This window comes from Epinephelus lanceolatus, chromosome 14 (genome assembly GCF_041903045.1).
Source record: "Epinephelus lanceolatus isolate andai-2023 chromosome 14, ASM4190304v1, whole genome shotgun sequence".
NCBI lineage: Eukaryota > Metazoa > Chordata > Actinopteri > Perciformes > Serranidae > Epinephelus > Epinephelus lanceolatus.
Window position 1 is genome coordinate 13,420,532 of NC_135747.1, and position 22,942 is coordinate 13,443,473.

Sequence of the window (22,942 nt, forward strand, 5' to 3'; positions counted from 1 at the left end):
GCAAAGAGAAGAGAAGCAAAGAGAAGAGAGGAAAAGAGAAGAGAAGAGAAGAGAAGAGAAGCAAAGAGAAGAGAAGCAAAGAGAAGAGAGGAAAAGAGAAGAGAAGAGAAGAGAAGAGAAGAGAAGAGAAGAGAAGAGAAGAGAAGAGAAAAATAGACCTAGCATGAAGTTAAATGATTGATTGAGGCAGAGTACAAAGACAAGGTCTAAATCATTAGTGAAACCATTATCGTTGACTGCAGCTTCTCCGTCATATAAATCACTTCTTAACTCACTGCTTTACTCCACACTTATTGTGTAAGCCACATAACCATGAAACTGCCTACGTGCCTGTCTGCTTGTTGTTTTTTCTCTCTATATGAGTTTTTATGGGAGCCCAAAAAATGCTTGCACCTTATGTGTTCTTATTTATGCACACAAATATGAGCCTTATATTTTATGTATGTGTGTGTGCTTGTCTGCACGTGTGTTTCTCTCTCTCAATATTGCAGTCAGCATCTGACTTGGGTGTGATACAAGGTAAAGGAAGGCTGGAGAGGGTGGAGAATGAAGAGAGGATGAGACTAAGAGACACACATATAGAAAAGGGATTTAAGTGATGGATAGACAGAAGCTGGAGGATGAAAGAGGATGAAGACAGATATAGGCTGAGGAAAGAAAAGTCTATAAATGATGAAGAGAGAAGAATATATGCATTTTAAAGAGGGAGACAAGGGGAGGAGAGGGAGATGAGAAAATAAGAGAGGAAGTGAGGAGTGTGGCATTTGGCTCTCTGTCTGTGTTTTCTCATATGCAATACTGAATAATGATTTGGCCTATAACAGATTGGCACACCGCGGAAGGATGAGGGTGAGGAGATGCGAAGGAGGGAAGGAAAGGGAGAGGAAGAAGAGGAGATTTTAGATGGGAGGGGAGCACGACAGGAAGAGAGGAAAGGTGATGAAGAAAGACAAATGAAGGGAGGAGGAGTGAGAAGAAGGTGGGACAGAGGAAGGCGCAGGAGCAGATGAAAGATGATAGATGGGGTCCATTGGGCAGTGGTGAGGGGGCAGGAGAGGTGAGAAAGGGTGAGATGAATGGAGGGGAGAGGAGAGGGAGAGAGCCAGGAGGAAAGAGGAGGGGAGAGAGAGAGAGAGAGAGAGAGGAGGTAGCTGTCAGGATGATTTGAGCCTGCCCTCAACGGACCCTGACGCTGCACTTTTCCCTAAGCAGCTGTGTGTGTGTGTGTGTGTGTGTGTGTGTTTGTGTGTGTGTGTGTGTGTGCTCTTTCCAAACACTCCAAATAGAGATCTTGCTTTCTGAGACAGAGCAGTGCAGTGAGCTAAGAGGAAAATGTGAAGCAGACAACCGCTGCCGCAAAAAGGCTTCACGCTGTACACTTTAATAAAAAAAAGGATTTTGCAGCAGTTCTTTGACCTTAACCATCTTGGCAGTTGCCACATGGACAAGATGAATTTGCCTCATAAATATTCATCATTTAAGAGAAGCGCTTTCCCCTTTTTATGAATACAAAAATTAAATTAAGTGCCATTTCTCTCCAATACAGTCTTGGAAAACTCAATGAAAAAAGGAATACATCTAAAAATACTGCCAGGGAATTGGACTTGTTGCTATGTAGGCCTGGGTTTAAAATATTGATGTGTTACCGACATAGTCTGACATTTTTGGAAATAAGCTTATTTGCTTTCTTGCAACCCAATTGCCCGAAAAATGTTGGCATTGTACATTTCTGCAAACTACAGATACATTTGTAGTTATTATGTAGCAGATATGTTGACACTTTACATTTCTTCTGGTTTCAACACTGTGGTTGACTGTGTGGTTAGGTTTAAGCACAACACTCATTGCCTATGGTTAGAAAAGGTCATGCTTTGGCTTAAAATACTCAGAATAGTTGACACTATTTCAGCTAGGGAAGCAGCAATGTCTCAGTCAAGAACAACTGCTTTTCATGGCACTATCCCAGGTGGAACAACAGCAATGGGGTGCTAGAGAACTCCCACATTTGGTGCCTAAAATGTTGCTTGTAAAGCAGTGACTGGTCGCCTAAACAAAATTGGTTGTATTGTTTGTTGGTCTCAAACAATGGTCTGCAGTGGTGTCAGAAATGTACAATGCCAAAATTTTCTTCTGGCAACTGTGCTGCTTTCTTGCCAAAACTTAGAGGAGCATATTGATACCACTCTCAGTACAGAAAATATGAAGCTTGAGCCAGCAGCAGTTAGCTTAGCACAAAGGCAGCATAGGAAACAGTTCAGCTCACTCTGTCCAGAGATAATAAAAGTCACCTATACCGGCACCTGTAAACATAACTCCACAGAAAAGCTGTCAAGTTGTAGCTTTACTGCAAGTAATATGTCAGACTCTCTCTTGACTGGTCGCAGTGACCTCCAAGAGTCTTCTCATCACTATGAAGCTGCTCCTGCTTCCAGTCTTTATACTAAACTAAACCAACCATCATCCTGGCTGTAACTTCATATTTAATGTACAGATATGAAAGTGGCATCAATCTTGTCATCTAACTCTTGACAAGAAAGCAACTAAATATATGTCCCAAAATGCCAAAGTATCCTTCAAGCTGCTGATTAAACCTTGTGCCTAAAGTGAGAGTGATGGTTGAAAATAACTGCAGAAAGGAGCTGTGACATTAAGTGAGAGACTTTACAGTGTAAACAGTACTCTCTCCGATATAGCTCTCCCCAGAGTACACTCAAGTTGAAGGTTAAGGTGTGTTCACTAATAAAAGTCACACCAAACATAAGGCTCTTTCACATTAAATGATACGGACATTTTTTGAACAATTGCACACCTTACACTGTCATCAGCTGTAACTGCTAATAACGGAAGGTGACTGATTATGGTTGTGAACTGCAGCGCTACACTCACAAACACATCCACACCCACATAGAGCCTCCTCTGTCTGTGTACCAGTCCATCATGTGGTTTTCATCTACTTAGCCGTTTCCATAAAACCAAGTCTACAGCTGCAGCTGTTGGGTGATAACTTAAACCTGTCACCAGTGACGGACTAATGTTGTACCATGGTGCCTGTCATGTGAAGGGAAATGGGAAGTCATGCTGAGTCATGACTGGCCATGGGTGTACGGATCTTAGCGGGGGCACATGCTTTCTTTTTATCTCACTCCCTCCCTCCAGTGTTCTTGTTGCACTTAAATCGCCACTGTGTATGAATCTTAATGAAAACATCTCTCTCCGTCCGACCACCTCTCCATCGATTTTTCCCGCAGAGCCAACGGAGTGCCTGACAAAATGTGATGTGTTATAGATTACAGATTACCATCCTAAATTGCAATCAGCACCATAACAGATGAGATTGCTTCAACATAGTGACATAATAAAACAACCCTTGTCTGACTGGGGCGCGCAGATTCATAACAGCGATGTTTGTGCGAGTGTGTGTGTTGATGAATGTTTTTGTGAGAGAGAGATGAGACCATATCATGAGTTTTTATGTGATTAAGCGATACACAGAGGGAGCATATTGCCTGTTCATACTGTAGTCTTTGTCTACAAACACAGATTCTCCTCCTCCTTTGTCTCAACAAAATGCATGTGTGTGTGTGTGTGTGTGTGTGTGCTCTCTCTATAAACTGAAGATTTACAGCAGTTTTCTGTTTCTCAAAGCTGTAGTTAACAAGTTTTAGAAAAAAAAATATTGACAATATTCTTATTACCATATCTGATGGTTCTAGAAAAAATGTTGAATGAAAAATTTACAGACAGGGAGAAAAAAGGGATCAAACAAGACAACATTTGACATCTAAAAATGAAGACAGAGACAGAGACATAGGTAGGTATGTGTGTGTGTGTGTGTGTGTGTGTGTGTGTGTGTGCATGTCAGAGTTGCTGCTGACAATCACTGAATGATCACGCACGTTTGCCCCCCTCCCACAGACGCATGCACGCACACTCTGCTTCTTCTCCTTGGCCTCTTTGCCCTCTGAACCTAACAGCTCAGTTTCAGCCTACCCCTGCAGACACACGCACACACAAACACAGACACATACACTCTAGGCATTGGGCGCCTGCAGACCTAAATAGCTCTGCGCTGTAGGACACTTGTAAATAACAGCCTATTAGACTTGAGATGTTACCACCAACACTGCAAAGATCTCGCTCCTACTGGTTTAACAATAACTTGAAAACTGAAACTAAGAACATGTTTAGACATGTACCAAAAGTACTTAGAGTACAGAACAACCACTAATACACACATCCTGTATGTATATAGCATGATAAATAAATCAGAGCCTGTTGTTACCAGCAGTTCAACCAGATTTTCCCCTCCTGGGAACCTACTGGACTTTAAATGGATGTAAGAAATTGAAAGAGAAGGAGGAAAGAAGTGCAGGGGGGAGATGGGAAAACAGAGAAGGGAATGAGAGAGGTGAACACAAAGGGAGCGAGCATTTAATAACACTGGTCCGAGGATGAGAACTGTGGAGTAAAACTGGGAAAAAAATGACGAGGACGGGGAGACAGAGAAGTGTGTTTTTCATTTCGACAGCACAGTGCGAAAGTACAGCAAAACAGAGCAGAGCACAGTGGGCCTTTTCAACCTTTCAGCCGGCCGGTGAAATATTGATGCTTCAATTCCAACAAAGAAATGTCTGAATGATTTTGGTACATCTGAGTGGGGAAATTCACCTATCTATAATTGATACGGCTGAAATGTTAATAACTGGACGGGAAAGCACCGGAACAGAAAAATAAAGGGAGAGGGGGGAAAAGTGTAAGTGTGTGTGCTTGTGTGTGTATGTGTGTGTTTCTGCCCTCTTGCCTGTGGCAGTGGGTTTGTATCTGTGACCCCTTATGCACATGGTGTCCATTAGACTGTGGTCTACTATGTGTAGGATGCATTAGGATGCATTCATACATGTGATGGCAGTCCTGTGAAGATGAGGGAAGACCAGTAGTTTGATTTACAGTCACTGGGTGCGGTTACATGATGGCTTCTCATTCGGAATGAAATCAATCTGAATGAAATCATTCGGAATTAAAGTCTTTCCAGGTAGTTTACATGGGAAATATTCATTCCGAATGAGGGTTTACATGGGAGATCAGTTTAATCGCCTTTTAATTGCCTTTATTCGTGCAAGGTCCGTGCAAGTTTTGGGGCAGGGAAGGTTTCTGATTGGATAGGGGGTGGGGCAGATGTTACATGTTTACGTTTATCGGAAGAAAACACTGTAGTCCTCGTTCCAGATATGATGCTTGACGACACTGTTCTTAGTGCCTTTTTCGGGCTTGTTTTGCTTATTTTCTTGAAGCAGCAGTACGACAACAACCTTGTTCTGCTAATGCTTCAGAGAAGGGAGGTAGAAGGTCGGAGAAGGGAGATAGAAGACCGTGCTGTGACGAATGGAGACTGGTTAGTGCAACGAGTCGCGCGCGCTATATACGTCATCGCGCCAGAAGGGCAAGGAAACGAGGATGTGCAGAAAGACCGGAATGAACTTAAAGAGGAATGAGTGTATACAAGTGCGAGAAATTCTTTCAGTCAGAATTAGAAACGGAATATTCCAGCCCCTTACATCGGATTGAATTTTCAATCTCATTGGCCATTTTCATTCCGAATTAGGTGTTTACAAGATCACTTTTAATAGGAATGAACTTTCATTCCGAATTCAAAGGGAATTAAACTGTCCATGTAAACGCACTCATTGTTTTAGAAATCTGTGGATAGGGGATCTCTTGTTTTGATGGCCTGGCCTTAAATTTCTCTCAATTATTATATGTTAACTTTATCACAGTGATTGTTCTGCAGAAACTATCGCAGGTGCTGGCTCAAAAAGCCCAGTGAGACGTTTTAACTGTATGTGAACTTGGCTCTACATTTCACTTATATTACACTTCTCTCAAATGTTTCCATTTTGTTGTGTTTTTATCACCTTTTTATAGTTTTTAATTTCAGATTCCTCCTGAAAGTGCTTTGTAACCCATGAAAAAATGATTTTACTACTATCAAGATTCATGTTATTCAAACTTTCTGCTTGTCTATCATTCTTTCAGCAAGCTTAAATGTGTGTTCACTTCTTAATGAGTCTCATATCTCCCTGCCAGCATTTTGTCCATGATTTCCCAGTCTGCCTGTTTGTTTTTCTTGATCTCTGTCTTCTGTATTTTCATTTCGTGCTGCAGAACGGCCTGCCTTTCTTTCAGTCTTACCATGCAACTAAAGCCAAACAGCCCAAAACAATGATGGACACCAAATCCTCTAATCTGTGTTAATTCTTCCGAAGTGTGAAAACCATCCTGGAACAGTGAATGTGTTGTAATTAGACTTTGATAATTAGAGACAGGGGACCAAGGGAGGTCCCAGAGTGATTATGATGGGGATAGCTAAAGCCAGAGAAAACAGGAGGAGAGTGGGCTGAAGTTCACCAAATACACCAACACCAAATACACCACCTCTCACACTGAGACAGGCTGGTGGAGGCAGAAACTCCAAAGAGACAGTGAGAGAAAAATGAGTTTTCACAAGATCGCCTTACTTCCCCTCCTTCATTAGTTGCAGTCTAGCTTATTTTATTCTTCCCATCACTTAATTCACTCTTTGTAACACTTGCTATCCAAATCTCTTTGTTTGCCACCCATCACATGCTTTTAAAATCCATCCATCCACCCGTCTTTACCTGCAGTCCAGTTTCTCTATCTCAAAGTGTGGGTTGAAGTTTAGGACGATGCGTTGTGAAGGCTCGGGTGCTGTGATGACCCAGCGGCAGTTCTGGTGAGGCGGGTACTCCAGTGGGTAGCCGGGGGTGGTGATGTAGCCGGCATCGCTGGCATCTAAATAGCCACCGCATGGCTCAGATGCTGTATGGGGAGACAGAGAAACAGGAAGTTAGATGAAGTCATGTGGATGCAGAAACATGTTTATTTAGGAAATCTTACTGAAAGCTTTGACAATTTTCAACCAGCTTTGTATCATAACAGTGTGGGCAGTATGTGTAAATGAACTGTGGCAAACTTCCCTCCATCTTACCAGCAGCCAGATCTTCCTACTACCCTGATTTTCGCTGGCTCTAGGGCTGTTGCTCCAACTACAGATTGTACTTCCACAGTTTTATATTCCTGCCATCACTAACAATCTCTCTCTCTCAAACTCAGACCAAACACAGATCAAATTGCAAAATCAAGCAGTGCAAATATGAACCAAGGTTGTGTTACTGCGTAACCTATTTCAGAAGCATATTTTAGCTTACAGTCTAGCTGTAATTCAAGATAGTTTGTTACCAGCTGGTCACCATATTGCTTCCTGTTTCAAAACAGACAAGCTTGGATTAATTCACCCACCAGCGGGAGCAGTTATTGGTCTGGTGCAGGGCAGTGCATTCTGGTTGTTGTAGGTTTTTTACTTCTTGAGTATAAGCAAATGCCACTTTTTCTGTATTTTCTCTGGTCATGTGGCACCAATTTTAAAAGTATTTGCATCTTTCTATCACATAAACAGCCCTGGTTTATGAAGAGACCATCATTCCAGCAGTGAAGCACTTCTTTAATATTTTTCCATAGGTTAAAACACAAGTTCACACATCAGACAAAGGTCATTGATTAGTGTTTCCCATTGTAATACAAACATTTAAGAAAAAAAAGAAGGGGAGGATAAAGGGCAGACTTTTAAAGGGAAGTGTGGGATGAAAGGTGAAGAAATAAATGACTATTGAAAGCAGACTGATCAGATAAACCTCCAAGAACAATATGCAACTTTAATAACTTCCCTCAAAGCAGCAGATGTAAGTGTAGAGTACCGTCAGGGTCAATGCTGTTTTCTTATCATCGCTGACCAGAAGCATGTCAACATTCTTTATAAAACTCTTTTTTTATCACATATTTGTTCATCAAGCATGATTTCACACTACGAAGACGGCTCCAAACTGATAAAATGCAGATAAGAGTTGTGTTTGCAGACACAGGATATGAGAAACAAAGACGCATGTGTCTATGTGTCTTTATGGATGTGATGTCAAAGGTCAACTCAGCATCATGACATACAAAGACTCCATTTTGACCCATGAAGCCCGACACACTGACACACACAGAGTGAACAAGCCCTCCAGATGCCACAGTTACTGTCACAGAGCGGATCCACTTGTCAGCGGTTTTACGTCTGCATCGTGTCATTAACAATACCCCTCATTCAATGCCACAGATGCACTCTGGCATAGATGGGTAACTCATATATATCTGTGACACCCGACAGCATAACACACACACACACACATACACACAACGCTACTGTATTACATCTATGGCATCTATTGTGCACCATGCTGGCTGCCCTGTTTGATGGACTGTGCAGACTTTCTACTTGAGCTGAACTCCTTCATTGTTTAAGATCTGCACAACGTAAGTTAAACCATCATGGTGGATACACTGAGTACCATCTTTGTTAAGTCCAAGCACTTCCAACATAATGACACAGTATGAGCCACCATCTGCCAGAGGAGACTCAAGAACCAGGGTTGTTAGATTGTTCATTTAGCATCCCCCAAAGTAACACTGCACCAGTAATAAGTAATAATATGATGTCTGGTTTTCAGAAAAATGACTTATTTAAGTCATATCCTGAGTGTAGAGAGAAAAAACTAAAAAACAAGTGCTTTGTTTTTGTTATATAATTTGCTAAGTAGACCACTCCTTTGAAAAATCGACCTCATCCAAGGAATTATATCTGTGATTGCACCGTACATGTGCACCAAAGCAGATGGATTTTCAATAAATATTTTGGGCAATGTGATGGCCACGATGGACCAGGTTATGCTAATAAAAACAGCATCTGTGAATGTCGGCTGCTTGCTGGGAAGAATTTGGCCGGTGAGCAACCCCTTAGATAATTTCCTGTTTATGAGAGAAAAAACAAACTCACAATCAAGCTCCTGACGGCTTATATCATTGTTTCAATCAGGGCCAAATGTCCCTGAAGAAACCTGCCTCATTACAAAAAAAAAAGAAAAAAGAAAAAGAAAAGAAAAAAATTATGAAGAAGTTGGGTAACTTCTTGGTCTGTGCCACCGTCTAGCCCGCTGTGCTATGTGACGTTTTATTTATTGCCACTGTGCTGAGTGGGGTGACATAGCCAAGTCAAACTACTCAGCAGAACACAACATATTTTAACACTATAAATAGACCGGCTACTGTAAACTTACTCTGAGAGGAGTCACACAAACATTAACACACACACGCACAGCATAAACACTTTATCAGACACCATCTTCAAAACAAATTCACACGGGAAGTTAAAACAAACATGCAGCATACATAATTTTTTTTAGCATGGTTGCAAATATACACAGAAACTGATGCATAATACTTTCAAGAGTCAGCAAGGGAGAATTAAAGTGGAGGTCAGCTCTCGGCACACAGTACACACAGTGATTGGCACTTTGGCATCTATATCTAGTGTCTACCTCACACCGCCTGCAAACAATTAGTGATCGCCCCCTCTGAATCTCTTCCTATCTCTCTGCCTCCGCCTGTCTCTCCCTCCTCTGTCATGCTGTGAGCCAACTAGTCATGTCTATCTCCTCCTATCTGTTTCCAATCTCCCTGGTGACATACAGTAATACAGGAGTAGAGTTACAAGGCCTATGTAACCCGGCCAGACGCATTTCATCTCAGCACCACCTGGATTAGTGTTTAACCACTCTGGAATCTCACAGCAGCATCAGCCAAACACCACTTTTAGCACACGGGCGTAGCTCTGACTCTAACGAAAAATCCAGGATGTGCTGAGACTATGTGAGAGGGGAAACATGAAGAGCAATGTAGCTGATTAATAAGCTTTTGCTTGGGACTCTTTGTTGTTACTAGTTAGTTGGGTCTTAAAATGAGAAGAGTATAAATGTGTTTTTGTTAGATTCAGCCCCCCAGATGAGACCTTCAAAACCTGCTTTCTGCCTCCTTAACCAACCAGTGGATATATAGTACTGGGGATGGACAAAATAACATGAACACCTGTACAATCTAAGCCATTCAAGTGCAATAAAAACATGAGGCTAGGTGTCTAGGTTTTATACATTTATCGACATTATTCTTATATTCCCTGTTTATGAAATGTGCTAGTTTTCTTTGTCTGTTTATGCATTTTTGATATTTTTACTGAGACTAGCTACCCTCTCCTCCACTATCCTATTTTCACCTCTGGTGTTCAGACGATAAAGACAGCACCTCCAAGTGTCTGATGAATAAGGCTGGTGTGATAGAGAGGCAGACACTGTGTGTGCCTCAAGTATTGTGTCTGCTCTGCCTCAAGGGTCTATCAGTCTCTGGACACACACAGTCATTCAATGACTATCACATGCAAACGGGGCAGGAAGTGACACACACTAAGGTGATATGTGCATTAATAGCATCACATCCTGTTGCACGAGATGCCACTAAACATATTCTTTGTGAATATTGATATTGTTTATTTGGTTCATGTATGTGTGCACACACACACACACACACACACACACACACATATACATTACACACATTAAAAGTACGCTGAGGCTGAGCTTATCAGTTATTATACTGTGGAGTCCCCGCAGTGATAGACCAGTGTACATTTTTCTTTCAGGAAGGACAGTTATCTGCCAGCTTCACGTCTATTTACCCAGAAACTGTATGAATACAGCTTCCAAAAGTAAATCTATAGCAATGCTGATTTGTATTCTGCAGCAGCCTGACCTGCATGCTGGGAAGAAAGTGTAATGTCTGTGTATGTGTGTGTCAGAACAGAGGAGATGCTGAGTTGGGGGAAAAGCCTGAATTCATGTCAGGAATTATCAAACAGGTAAAAGTGACAGAGAGAGAGAGACTGTTATAGAGAGTGAAAGAAATGAAGCAAAAGAGATGTGAGGCTGAACAGAAACAGATTACGACAGGAAACGGAAGAATGTAGGAAAAGAAGAGCATTACAGCTTCTTTGAGTTTTAAGACATCATTTACCTGTCAGACTTTGTTATAGAGTTGCTGCAGATCTAATTGTAAGTAAGTAAATGTTATCATGGCCAATGACAAAATGATGGCCAACGATTTAAAAAAGTGTAATGAACCACAATAATCCTTTAGAGCAGCATTATATTGGATTCTGCCCTTAAAGCTACAGTTGGTAACTTTTATAAACTACAGTCACAGTCTTGAGGTTGTATGCCTTCGCATTGCAGTCAAGTTACAATTTACATCCATATCTGTCCAGACTCACATGTCGCCATGACAGCTGACAATGCTTTAAATATGGATGTTGCTGAAAATAAGGTATAAAAAATATTTTTAAAAAAATGGATGCCTCACAACCATCTTCAACCTGGCAGCACGGATGATCAATACAATCAGAAAAAAAGCCAGAAAAGTGTTCTTGCAGCAAATTATGATATGACAGTGAGGTTGACCTTTGACCTTTGGATATAAAAATCATCATTTTATCCTTTTAGACAAGAGTCTGATCATAATTAGCATATGAATACTTTAGTTAGGCCAAAACATATTTTGTGAGGTCACAGTGAGCTTTGACCACCAAAATCATATCAGTTCATCAATGAGTCCAAGTGGAAGAAACTCCCTCAAGGCGTTCTATATTTGCTATATTTGCTGAAACTGCCATGATTCTGTTACTGCCTTTTATTCAACTCAGATATTTTCAGAGACATATTTTAGTGTACTGTTTAGCTGTAAAATGAGAACATTTTGAGCTACATGGGCTACAGCTGATCTGTACGCTAAAATATGTTTCTGAAAACATTTGAGGCGAGAAATAGGCAATGCAGTAACAGAATCTTGATTCATATTTGATCAGCACTGCCTAGTTTGACTGCAGTTCATGAGCATTGATTGACATGATTGACAGCTGCGTTGGTTGTTGCTGCCGCGCCACAGCCTGATTGTAGGGAATGCCAGTAGAGGCGGTAGGAAGAGGAGGAGGGACATGATTTTTGTCACAGATTATCGATTTCATGTACTTCTTTCAGAATATAGTGACAGTTTCAGCAAATATGTTGAAAAAAATATTTTCATTAAAGTTATCAACTGTAGCTTTAACTTCTGTGATGAGTTTCTACCTTTACATTTATAAGCTGAAGGAGAGTAATTATCCCCACAAAACGAAGGTGCAAGGCTATCAAAAAACAGCCTGCACTACATGTCACAAAAGTTTATTAATGACAGCGCTGACTACTTGGATCCTTGTCAGGTCAAAAAAGGTCGTATAGTGTAAGAGCCAATATTAACGTAGGATGAAACGGAAGCACCACATCAAAACACAACCATTTTCTCTGTCCCTTACAGACACGCACACATCCATCCTCTTGACCCCAGACTTCACACAAGACAGCATTCCTCCCAACCACATCAGCGTGTGCGATCTTCACAGAGAGGTTGTATTTAGACCACAAATTCACAACAAAATGCACAAACACAAACCGCTGAACATTGCTTATTCCCCCTCTGGCTTAGACATCACTGAATCCAGACCACACACACACACACACACACTGGGAATAAGCAGCAATAAACGGTGCTAAACAGTCAAGCAGGGATATAAGACAGGTCACTGCATTATTTATGTCTCTCTGCCACGTTCAGTATTGCATCCTGATAACACCCATTCAGCAACTTTTCCCCACTTCAACACACACAGATGCAGCCATACGGAAATGTAATAAAAACCTGCATGCACAGCAACACGCACACTGAAGGGCACACAAACTATTGCACAAAGTCTCAAACATGTAGAAAAACAAACACACACACTTCCATGTGGAGCTACTTTGCAAAATTGAACTAGATCATTGTTTGTTGGCCCCAAATGCAAATTTCTGACCCTGTTTCTAAACTCTCTCACAGATTCATTTTCCCTCTGAGTAGAGAGTCTGATCTACTCTAAGGAAACATTTTTTAGCCTGTCGCAATCCATTTAATAGTCTGTGAGAATTTTGCTATTGGACCATATTCCACATTCATTTCCACTTGCCAGAGCTAATAATGAAAGCCTTAAAGGTTTAGCAAGTGTTTGTGTATGAGAGAGAGAAAGTGTCTAACCCAGCTAACTAGAGAGCTTGTTAAGAGTGAGGCTATTATTTGGCAAATCAACTTATTATCCACCAACACTGGCCCCAAATATTCAAACAGTACAGCCAGGCTCACATTTTCATTATTGTGACCTTGTTGGAAACAGATCCCCGAATTTAACAATCAATACACTCTGACCATCTGTATCAAAGCCTGAGGGAAAGTAAATGCTAATTTCCCCATTGATTTCTATGCATTCTTTTCTGTTTGCAATGCATTTTCAGTGGGACGGCTCGGTTCCAATATCATGGAGCACTCACAAAACACTTTAGGTGTTGTTACTTTAAACGGCAGAAATACAGATACATTTGTAGCAAAAAGCTTTTTGTGTGACTCTGGGAATATGAGAAACACTGAAAATAACAGGCTGAAATGTCTTCTTTGGATCAGAACCAAGGAGCTTTTAGTCATTGAAACCTGGGAAACCTCAGGAATGGACAGAGAGAGAAAGAAAGGAAGAAGGAGGCAGAGCAGGACGAAAGAAAGCAAGAAAGAAAGAGAGCATAATGCCAGAACATCTGTCTCTCATCATCTGAAAAGAGAAAGTCAGCAGCTCCGAAAAGCTCACTGGACAGAAAATGCAACTCTCTTGCACACACACACACACACACACACACACACACACACACACTCACACACTCATACGCTGACACACAAACAGGTGGGGTAGCGCTTTTCTCCAGGTGCTCTGCATTAAGCCACAGTGGAAAACTACAGAGAGAAAAGACTATGTGTGTGTGTGTTTGTGTAAGGCAGAGAGAGGGATGACGGAGGACTACAAAGGATCGGAGAGACAAAAGAAGTGATGGGAAAGTGGAGAGAGGAGAGGAGAGACAAGGACTCATAAAAAAAAGAAGGATGAGCGTGTGATACAGAAAAGGAACTGACATGAGAACAAGCTTCTCAACTCAGGAGCACAGACACCACCTGATCTATGGGGCTTTAGTGAGTAGAGCCAGAATATGACAGTGGACAAAGGAAGATACAGAGAAAGATTTTAGATCAATAACGGTGTAATAGTGACGAAGTGGAAAGCTAACTGAAGGAGAAGAGTGTTAGGAAGGGGACAAAAAAGAAAAGTGTAACAGGAAAAGTTGGATATAATGTTAAAGTAAGATTAGAGAGGAGGAGCTGTAGGTTAAAAGAATTGGTTTTGGACATATCAGACTGCCACAGCTGGATTACTGATCAACCAAAGCGGACAACTAAACCACCAACACAAATTCAACAGTGCCTACAAATTAAACGTCAAAATACATTGTCTGTCCATAACACATAGAAGCTATTTGTGCCCCTTCTATCAGTGGGAGGACATCATGTGTCTATGCTTTCCAAAACCGTAACAAATCACTGTTGAAATATAAATCCGTTTTATGATGTGACAATGCTGTGGCCTGACCTCCTCCATATGCAGAGGCCATGTGACAGTTTTCCATTTGCTCCTGTCATAATTACTACAGCCGCTGGAGGGCTTTGTGACTGGAACGTAAATGTGTCATTTGCTGAAATGACTGAGTTGTCATTTTTCTTGTAAGGACAGTCTCTCACTCGGCGTTACTATCACTTGACATTGCGTTTATGCATTCCTGTTCAAGTTTAACTTTAATCATAACATTGAACATGAGGTCAAGTGCTATGCTGTATGCAGTGCATAACTCTGCATGTTCCTGCCTCAGTTTTCAGGTTAACACAGCCTTGCTGTTGAAGGGCCTATATGCTCAGCCAATCTATATAAGGAAAGGTGAAATAAACAGGTATTGGTACAGGAGGTTGCTGCATCTTGAAAAGTAATTTGGGCATGTCTACCTCAGAATCTTATCTCAAAAGAATGCTGAAAATAATACTGTTCTCAACTACATCCACACACAACCCAAGCTGCGTCTTCAGGTTTTACTGCACTCATCTTTATATACTTAAGAGTTGATTAAGTAAAGATTGTGTGTTGATAAGAGGGATTCAAATGTTGTCTATGCCCAGGAACACTTCACCAAAATGATCATTTGTAGATCAATTACTCACCCTGTGTTACATTGAATTTGTGAAGAAAATGAAAAAAGAAAAGAAAAAAGAAGGTTTTTCTTGCATGTCTCTATAGTGAACAAAGAATCCAAAAACAGAAAATTTTTAATGAATCTGGGTAAAAGGAGCCGTGTTTAAAGGGCCAGTGTGTAAAATGGGTTGAAAACAGTGACATCAGTGGTCAAATTCTAGATTGCAGGGCTCACTCGCTCACCCCTCCTGTCGGGTAAATGACGGTGGCCTCGTAGGGACAAAAAGCCTTGCACATGAGTTTTTCAGGAGTAGGTCTATCTAGCGACGAGGTGAATGTTTATTTAGAAATCTAAACCATGTTATGATATTGTAATGAATCCCTCACGAGCAGGAGACCAGAGGAACGTTTGGGAAAAAGGCCAGTTTATTTGAGCACTCCAGAAACTCCGGTAACACTCCAGGGGGTAAAAGACTCCGTCCCAAACTCTGACTCTTCTAGCGTAACAGACACACTTCATACACACATACTCGTTTACCATTCTAAGTGGGGACCCCCTCCCCTCTCTGCTCTGCCAATCTCCAGCCCGCACACTGACTGACAGCGTAGCCTGTAAACAGAGCTCAGCTGTTTATTTAGCCTAGCAATATCTCTGGACTATAGTAGCTGCAATGGACGACTTTGAACGCGATTTTGAAGAGTTGCTTGTAGCGGACACAGACCCAGAGCCATACCTGTTTGAGCCGGAGCATACAGATGAGGAACTCTATGTGTTTGATGCCGAGCGGGCGAGAAGAGAGGCTGAATGCACAGAATGGGATTCGGTGCTACTGCTACCATCGTTGGGGAGATATATCACCAGGAGGAAAAGCGCCGCAGAGAGTGCATCACAAGGAGTGAAGTTGCGTCTTCTTTTCCTCGCAGATAAACCATGCCAAATATTACACACTGGCCCTTTAACAACAGCAAAGCTATATCAAAACATCTGTTTAAAAACTCTCACATAACTCCTGCAGAGATTTACAACTCCTGCAGTATAATTTTAAGTGTCATTTATTGAGTCGTATGCTCAGTACTTCCCAAACACATGTATCTTCGCTAAAACTTTACTATATAAAACATTCTGCAGAGCCTCACAGGTGGATGAGTAGTGCGCCAGGACAAGTGTGTGCATTTGATCTCTGCTCAGTAGGATGCATTCAAACGCATGTGATTGTCCAGGCCCGCCATTCATATGCAGAAGTGTTTTAAACAGTAGCGTTTGAGCAAAATTGCATGTGCTTGGGAGGTACTGAACATATGACAGGATAAATGAGACTTCTAATTATACTGCAGGAGTTGTGTGAGAGTTTATTAACAGACATCTTGATATAGTTTTGCTGCTGTTAAACCTGGCCCCCCTGAACTTTAATTTATCAAGAATTTCTTTAGTTTTTGGATTCTTCGTTCGAGAAAAACAAAGTTTTCTTTACAAATTCAGCGTAACAGAATGTGAGTAATTGATATACAAATGATCGTTTTGTTGGTGCAATATTCCTTTAAGCAACCTTAAAAACAAATGTAAAAGCAGCCTACCTAATTCTTTACATAAGCCTTTTAAGATGTGTATGAATGAAGTCACTAACAAACCATGTGAATGGATTTCCAACAGTTGAGCTTTATTCTCTCACAGGCAGAGAGAACAAGGATGAGAAAACATAGATTGGCACAGACTGACAGAGTCAGACAGACTAGACAAGAGTATAAAAAACTGTGGATGAAAGGGTGAAAAAGATTTCCCACCGTGCAAAGTGGGGCGAAAAAGAAGGTGAGGGAGGTTTCCTAATCGGAGCGAGGGAAAACACTGACAGGGGGAGGTGTGGAGAAAGAGACAGAGTGCGCTATTAAAGGAGAGGTGAAGTACCATGAAAAGAGGAAAACAACAGGATGATTCAGCGTGAAGGGAGGGAGAAAAGAAAAGAAAACAACCTGTGGCCTCGCACGGCACTGCTCTGGAGGGACTACTGAGGACACAGAAGGTTCAGCTTAACACACAAAAACACACACTAACACTTTTCTTTGTGAGGATGATGGTTTGAAAAGAAGCAAGGACCAGCAAATGTCCTCATTTGAAGGATGTCCATGATCTCCCCTTCCCTCTGAGGACATTTGTTCTTCACATTTGTGCAAAACCAAGAACACACTCTCACACACACACACACACACACACACACACTGATCTCCCCTTCCTCTCTAATTACTCCAGTCATTACCAATGGCCAATGAAGACACTAGAATACTAACAGTTTACTAATGACATGATAACTGTAATTAGAACATCCTGCTGGACCCACTAATTGTCCTTTCCCTTTTACAGACGAGAGAGACTGTGCCGAGGGTTAATTTGCTTAATGTTTATTCGCTCACTGCAAACTAGCTTGTTGATGTCAGTCGACTGGCCCCTCTGTTGTTCAACCACCATTATTCTAATGACAGGAAGACTAATGTTCCCTCATTTAAATGCCAAATTTCTTTTTCTTTTTTTTAAAGTTGTATGGCTAATTTGAATCTATTTTCTTGAGGTTACCCTGAAAAGAAAAAAGAAAATGGAAAAACACAGCAGACTGAATGCCTGGATGAATGAAGGACAACCCTTAATCCTTAAAACCTGGTGGAAAACACCTGCTACCTGCAGGATAATTAAAACGAAATCAGTTTTGGAAGAAAGTCTCCAGGAAAGTGTCACCTGCCACAGATTAGCACACTCAGTTATCACATACAAAAAAGTTTAAATCTAACCCTCACAGCAGAGGGACTGCTCGAGAGGTTTTCTTGAACAAATTGCACGCCCTCTTTGTGAACAAATTTGTCTGGTTTGTTCTGTGGTTTCAAGAAAATAGCCTCTGTTCCAAGCTATTACACTGATGTATCTATCTAGTATACGCCAAATGAACCCCTCTACCATAGTGTAATTTCATTCTCAGGATAATTATTTAGAAAATGAAGTCGTCTGCCTATATTACAATCAGAGTATTTATTAACAATGTGCTTTACCTTGGCCAGAAACCCTCCTGTGCTCGACAGAGGGGAGGAATAAATCTGGGTTGGTTTACTGCAGGTGGCTCCACTCAACTACTGCTTCACACTCTGGTGCTTTTCTCTTATTTCGCTAATGCCCTCTCATGCTCTCTCCCTCTCTGCTTCTCCCTTTCCCCCTCTCCTCTGCACTACCAAATGTTCACGATGCCTTGCTCTCTCCATCTCTTTCTCTTCCCCCTCCACTTTCTCTTTTCACTGCTTCATTGTGCTTTATTGGGATTAAAGTTTGCCAGCCACGTTAGCAAAGTGTTTCCTGGCCTTGTGTATCAGCAAATCATCTGACACATCTGATAGTACAGCAGTAATAAAGAACGACTCGCATGGGGGAGGGAACAATCATAGGAAATTACGAGGAGATATGGGAAATACTGAGACAAATATGTATGGATGAGCTGATTTCAGAGGCACTAATTGCCCCTTCTTTTTATAGCCAGCTGCAATACATTTTGCTTCTAATACTGAGCATTCACTCACTCACTTTTTTTCTTACTCTGTTATTTGACTTGCCATAATACGCTGATGTATTTCTAGCCCTTTCTCAAGTACGCTTGCCAGTCTTCATATGCACTGAGTAATTATCCATGGAAACATGAGATTACAGTGAAAGGAACAAATACGGTTAAACATGTATTTATAGAATATAATATCTGTAATATTCCAGGCTAATAACTAATCTTTTCAAACGCAAAGTAATTACACAGAACGACTGTGTTAGAGGCAGTGAGTCGATTCATTATGGAGGCAGCTAAAAAAGGGTATAACCCCCATTGTGGGAACAAATGACATGGATGGTTTGTTTTATTGATGGCCAATTGAAACTTACAAAGCATTATGACCTCCATCAATGTAACATTTAATTATTACAAGCCGGCCCCCACGGGGCGACACAGCACCAGGTTGTGTTAGATGTGGGGCAAAAGCTCGAGGCTAGAAAATAACTAATGCATTAGAAAGCCTGGTCACAGCCAGGATACATGGTGCGCATGGAGCAGCAAAAGTCTTTTGAGTTCTGCAGCACAATGACCTGACAATTAAAAGCAAATGAAAGCACGCCTGTACTGGCTCACGCAGTCACACTGGAGCATGCACAGTCAAGATGCAGTCATTTGTAGCATTAGTCAGCCTTGAAACTATGCAAAACTACTTTTTTCTATATATATGTAGGTGGAGTTGGCTTTTTCACCCCAAAAGCTGGACAACAAATGTCTTCTTCTCTGTTCCCCCTGTTTCTTTCATATCACACTGGATTGGTTGCAGCCAGCAAAAACAACCAGTCCTTAGTGCATACCTGTGGGCAAGTCACCCCACTGCTAGCTCTACTCCTCACACTGTGCATCACAGTGAGCCTGTTTCATCATCCAGCATATTTCAGCAGAGACACTATAGAGGCAGACAGCTGGTCTTGAGTGGCCAATTATGTCCGTTTATCTCCCTTGCAGGCACAGCTGTGATCAAACGGAATGAAGAAACAGGATCAAACAGCGAGGCTAAAAATCATTCTTCCGTTTCGTTCACTTCTTTTTGCAGCTTCCCTCTGCCTGTTACTGTCTCTGTAACTTCCTCTGCCTGTGCTTCCATCCCTCCCTCCTGCCTCTATCGCTCCCTCTCTCTCTCTGTATATATATATATATATATATATATATATATATATATACACACACTTCTTAGTCTCACTATGCTTTCCTTGCTCATCTCTCCGGAGACAGCAGAGCAGAGGCATCTGTAAAAGTTTACTGCTGAGGAAGCTTCATCCTGCATAGCTTACTGCTGAGCATGTGTGTGTCTGCTCCAGTGGTTCTCAGGGTACCAGCGGAGAGATCTCAAACTGAGCTGAAGGGAGTTCCCCAGAAAAATGTTTTTGTTTTTTTTTTAAATCTGCCATCAACAGATACATTGTTGCTGTAAAAAAGTGTCATCTTCAGGAAACAGATCATGATCATACTTAAAAGCAGAACAACTTGGTTCCAAGGAAAGATTATGGTCATGTTTAAAAAAAGCAATGACGAGTGTAGGAGATGGAAGAGAAACTGCGGTCTCTGGTGTCTGAGGCACCACACTTCCTACTTTGGTGGTGAATGTATACATAGACCATCTTAAATGGCTGATCAAATGACCAGTTGTCATGTCTAGATAGGACAGTCTTGGAAATACTATAGATTTTACATACGGTGTCAGCAGTAATCAATATTTGTGAAGATCTAAACCCCCAGAGGTGAAATCACCCTGTCGGCACGTATCTTCTCACATCAGAGGTTAAGTGTGATGTTCTGTAAAGAATGCCTCCTTTGTGCTCTCTGTTTTTTCTTCAAAACAACATTTGGCAGACGGGCCACTCAATCCAAGTCATGAGATCTGCAAAAGCCCCGGCTAGCCTCCTGAATAAGCCCTAAACCAATAAAACCTAGAATGCAACCAACTTTTCCACAGCTGCCCTCTCTCAATTCCCTCTTTTATAAATTGAGTTCACACAGAAATATCTCAATGCAGAAAATAGGCCCTGAGGTGGAATATAAAATATATATTATCTTTCAAAGGCAGTTCTGAGAAACCATTAAAGATCACAAAAATAGATGATTTGCTTCTAAATCAGTGAAAGGAAGCAGATACCCACTGTTAAGTATTACACACATGGTCAATTCTCAAATCTCATTTGGTTTGTTAAACAACTAGTGCTGCCTCTTAATTCTCACTGCTTGAGACACTTGAAGTTTCCCATAAACGCACACCTGTAGCCGCGTAACAGCGAATTTAAGTATTGATGCACTGACCTAGAGTCACCACATGTGGGTTTCGTTTTTACCAACTCGACCAGGGGACTTCTCTATTCTGTGCAGCAGAGAAGATCGGTGATAAAAGGCGTTTACTTGTGTTCACACTGTGCGTAAAAATCTTTTGTTTACGCACACATAATGTCCAAAGACAAAGACCTGCGATACTATACCAGCGCAATAAGCGTACTCTTTTGCCTTGCCACCTTTCATTGAGAATAAATCGTAGAGCTTATACCGTATCTCACAGCAGAACGCAGCTACCCTCCGCGCACACGGACTTGGGGAGTGACAGAGCTCCGCAGCCTCGGACCTCCATGCGCCCGGAGCGCCGGTGCTGGCCTCCGACAGACGGAGACAGAAGGCCGGTCAGATTCAGCGCACAATCGACAATAGAAAAAGGATTACCCTGTTGCGTGAACACACCAGCCTCGATGTAAAGGTCTTTCAAGGAATGATATAAGACTGCATCAAAGTGACACCTTATGAGATATAACATGCGCGATAAAGTCACTGTTAACTCCACCGAGCAGCGCTGCCTGGCACTGGCATTAGTCCCGGTAGGAATATTACAGGAACATTATAGTGATTTTTCATTATTGAAGAGCTCTCATGAGAACAGTCATTGATTAAACTGCAGATTAAAATCCATCGCATGTTTAAGATGTTGTTCAAGGAGACAAAAATCAATATTGATACCTCGCCAGCATCCCTCAGTTTATATAGGACGGAGTGAAAGCAGTAGTGGAGTGGGGCGATGAAAACGTTGCCGGTGATGATAATACTTATGTTAGAAAGTTGCCCACGTATAGAAACGGGCGACATCAAGAGGTAACCATAACGCAAATGTCTATCAGGTAATTAGGTGAGGTTTTGATAGAGGAAAATAATAACTGATGTAGTTTTGGTGTTAATTGCAAGTTGTTTATTCACTTTTTTTATTTTACTTTCCACCTCTGGTGCGAGATGTGTCAATGAGAGTTAAAATACACGACATCCCGTAGCATGATCTCCCTCTTAAGTGTGAACTAATCAGGGTCCCTCGGCACTATGAGTATCAAGGCATTATATGAACGGGAGTGAAGGCTGCCTCTGTAGTCAGGTGCGTAATGATTGTGGTTCATCCAAAGTGTTAATTTTTACATTCAATACGCGGTTTGGTTTGACGGGGTCACACCTCTTTCCCGAAAAAAGGGACCTCTCCATCTCTAATGTGTTTAATAGCCTCAATACTTGTGATGTGGATTGGGAAATGTTCTCTCAAAAAGGCGGTTTAATTCCCATTTAACACCTACATGTGACAGTGTGATTTGAGCGGGCAGCAAAAGTGTCAAACTTACCTCCTTCCTCTGCTTTGACTGCTGAAGGCAAGAGAAAAGCCAGTAAACATCCACAGAGCCATAGGAATAAATCCATCTTTTCCCCTCGGATGTGAAGAAAAAACACACCTCTTCTCTCCTCCTTTGTGGTTTTATTCTGTATATCTGAGACACAGCTGCAGTTCAAAGTCCCCCTTTCCTTCTCCTTTTCCACAGTTCTCAGTTTCTTTGAAGCGCAACACAAGTAGTGACCAAAATCCACCACAAATGCCGGGTTGTGTTCACCGGGCTCTCCAAGAATATCGCGCTGGTAAAACACTGTTTGTACACGATTTGAACGAGCTCTGTCCACGTGTGCTTTTAAAGACAAACTAATCTGAGCAAAGTGATCCAAAATCAGCGCGATATCTACCCTAAACACATCTTTAAAGCCTCAAAATCCATTGCGGTGCGCACAGTCGGCAGCACTGTGTCCCCCTGTCAGTCTCTAGGCGCGTGGGAATATGAACCTCGTCGACACACTCTTGGATAGACAAATTATAAAATTCAAAGAAAGTAGAAATCACTGGTTGAAACCACCAGGAACCAACAGAAACACAAGCAAACCACTGTTAAAACCTGAAATAAAGTAACATGAGTGTTTCCCCCTTCGTTACGATAAAATATCCCCAAATCTTTTGCTCTGGTTCTTTTTCCCAGTTGCGCATTTACTT

The 22,942-nt window shown here is 41.6% G+C and overlaps 1 protein-coding gene across 3 annotated transcripts in view; it reads right to left on the reverse strand.

Moving 5' to 3' along the window:
- The window catches only part of LOC117251534 (neuropilin-2-like), a 116,654-nt gene extending 93,997 nt beyond the window's left edge, over window positions 1–22,657 (reverse strand). For 2 of the 3 annotated variants that reach the window (XM_033617945.2, XM_033617944.2), the window contains exons 1-2: window positions 22,251–22,463; window positions 6,657–6,837 (exon numbers count right to left, since the gene is read on the reverse strand). In XM_033617945.2, the coding sequence (XP_033473836.1) occupies window positions 6,657–6,837; window positions 22,251–22,326 (257 nt within the window). In that variant the 5' untranslated portion in view covers window positions 22,327–22,463. Of the gene's footprint in view, window positions 1–6,656; window positions 6,838–22,250 lie in introns of all 3 variants that reach the window. The other variant, XM_033617943.2, reaches the window with a different exon arrangement.
- Between the last annotated feature and the right edge of the window lie 285 nt (window positions 22,658–22,942).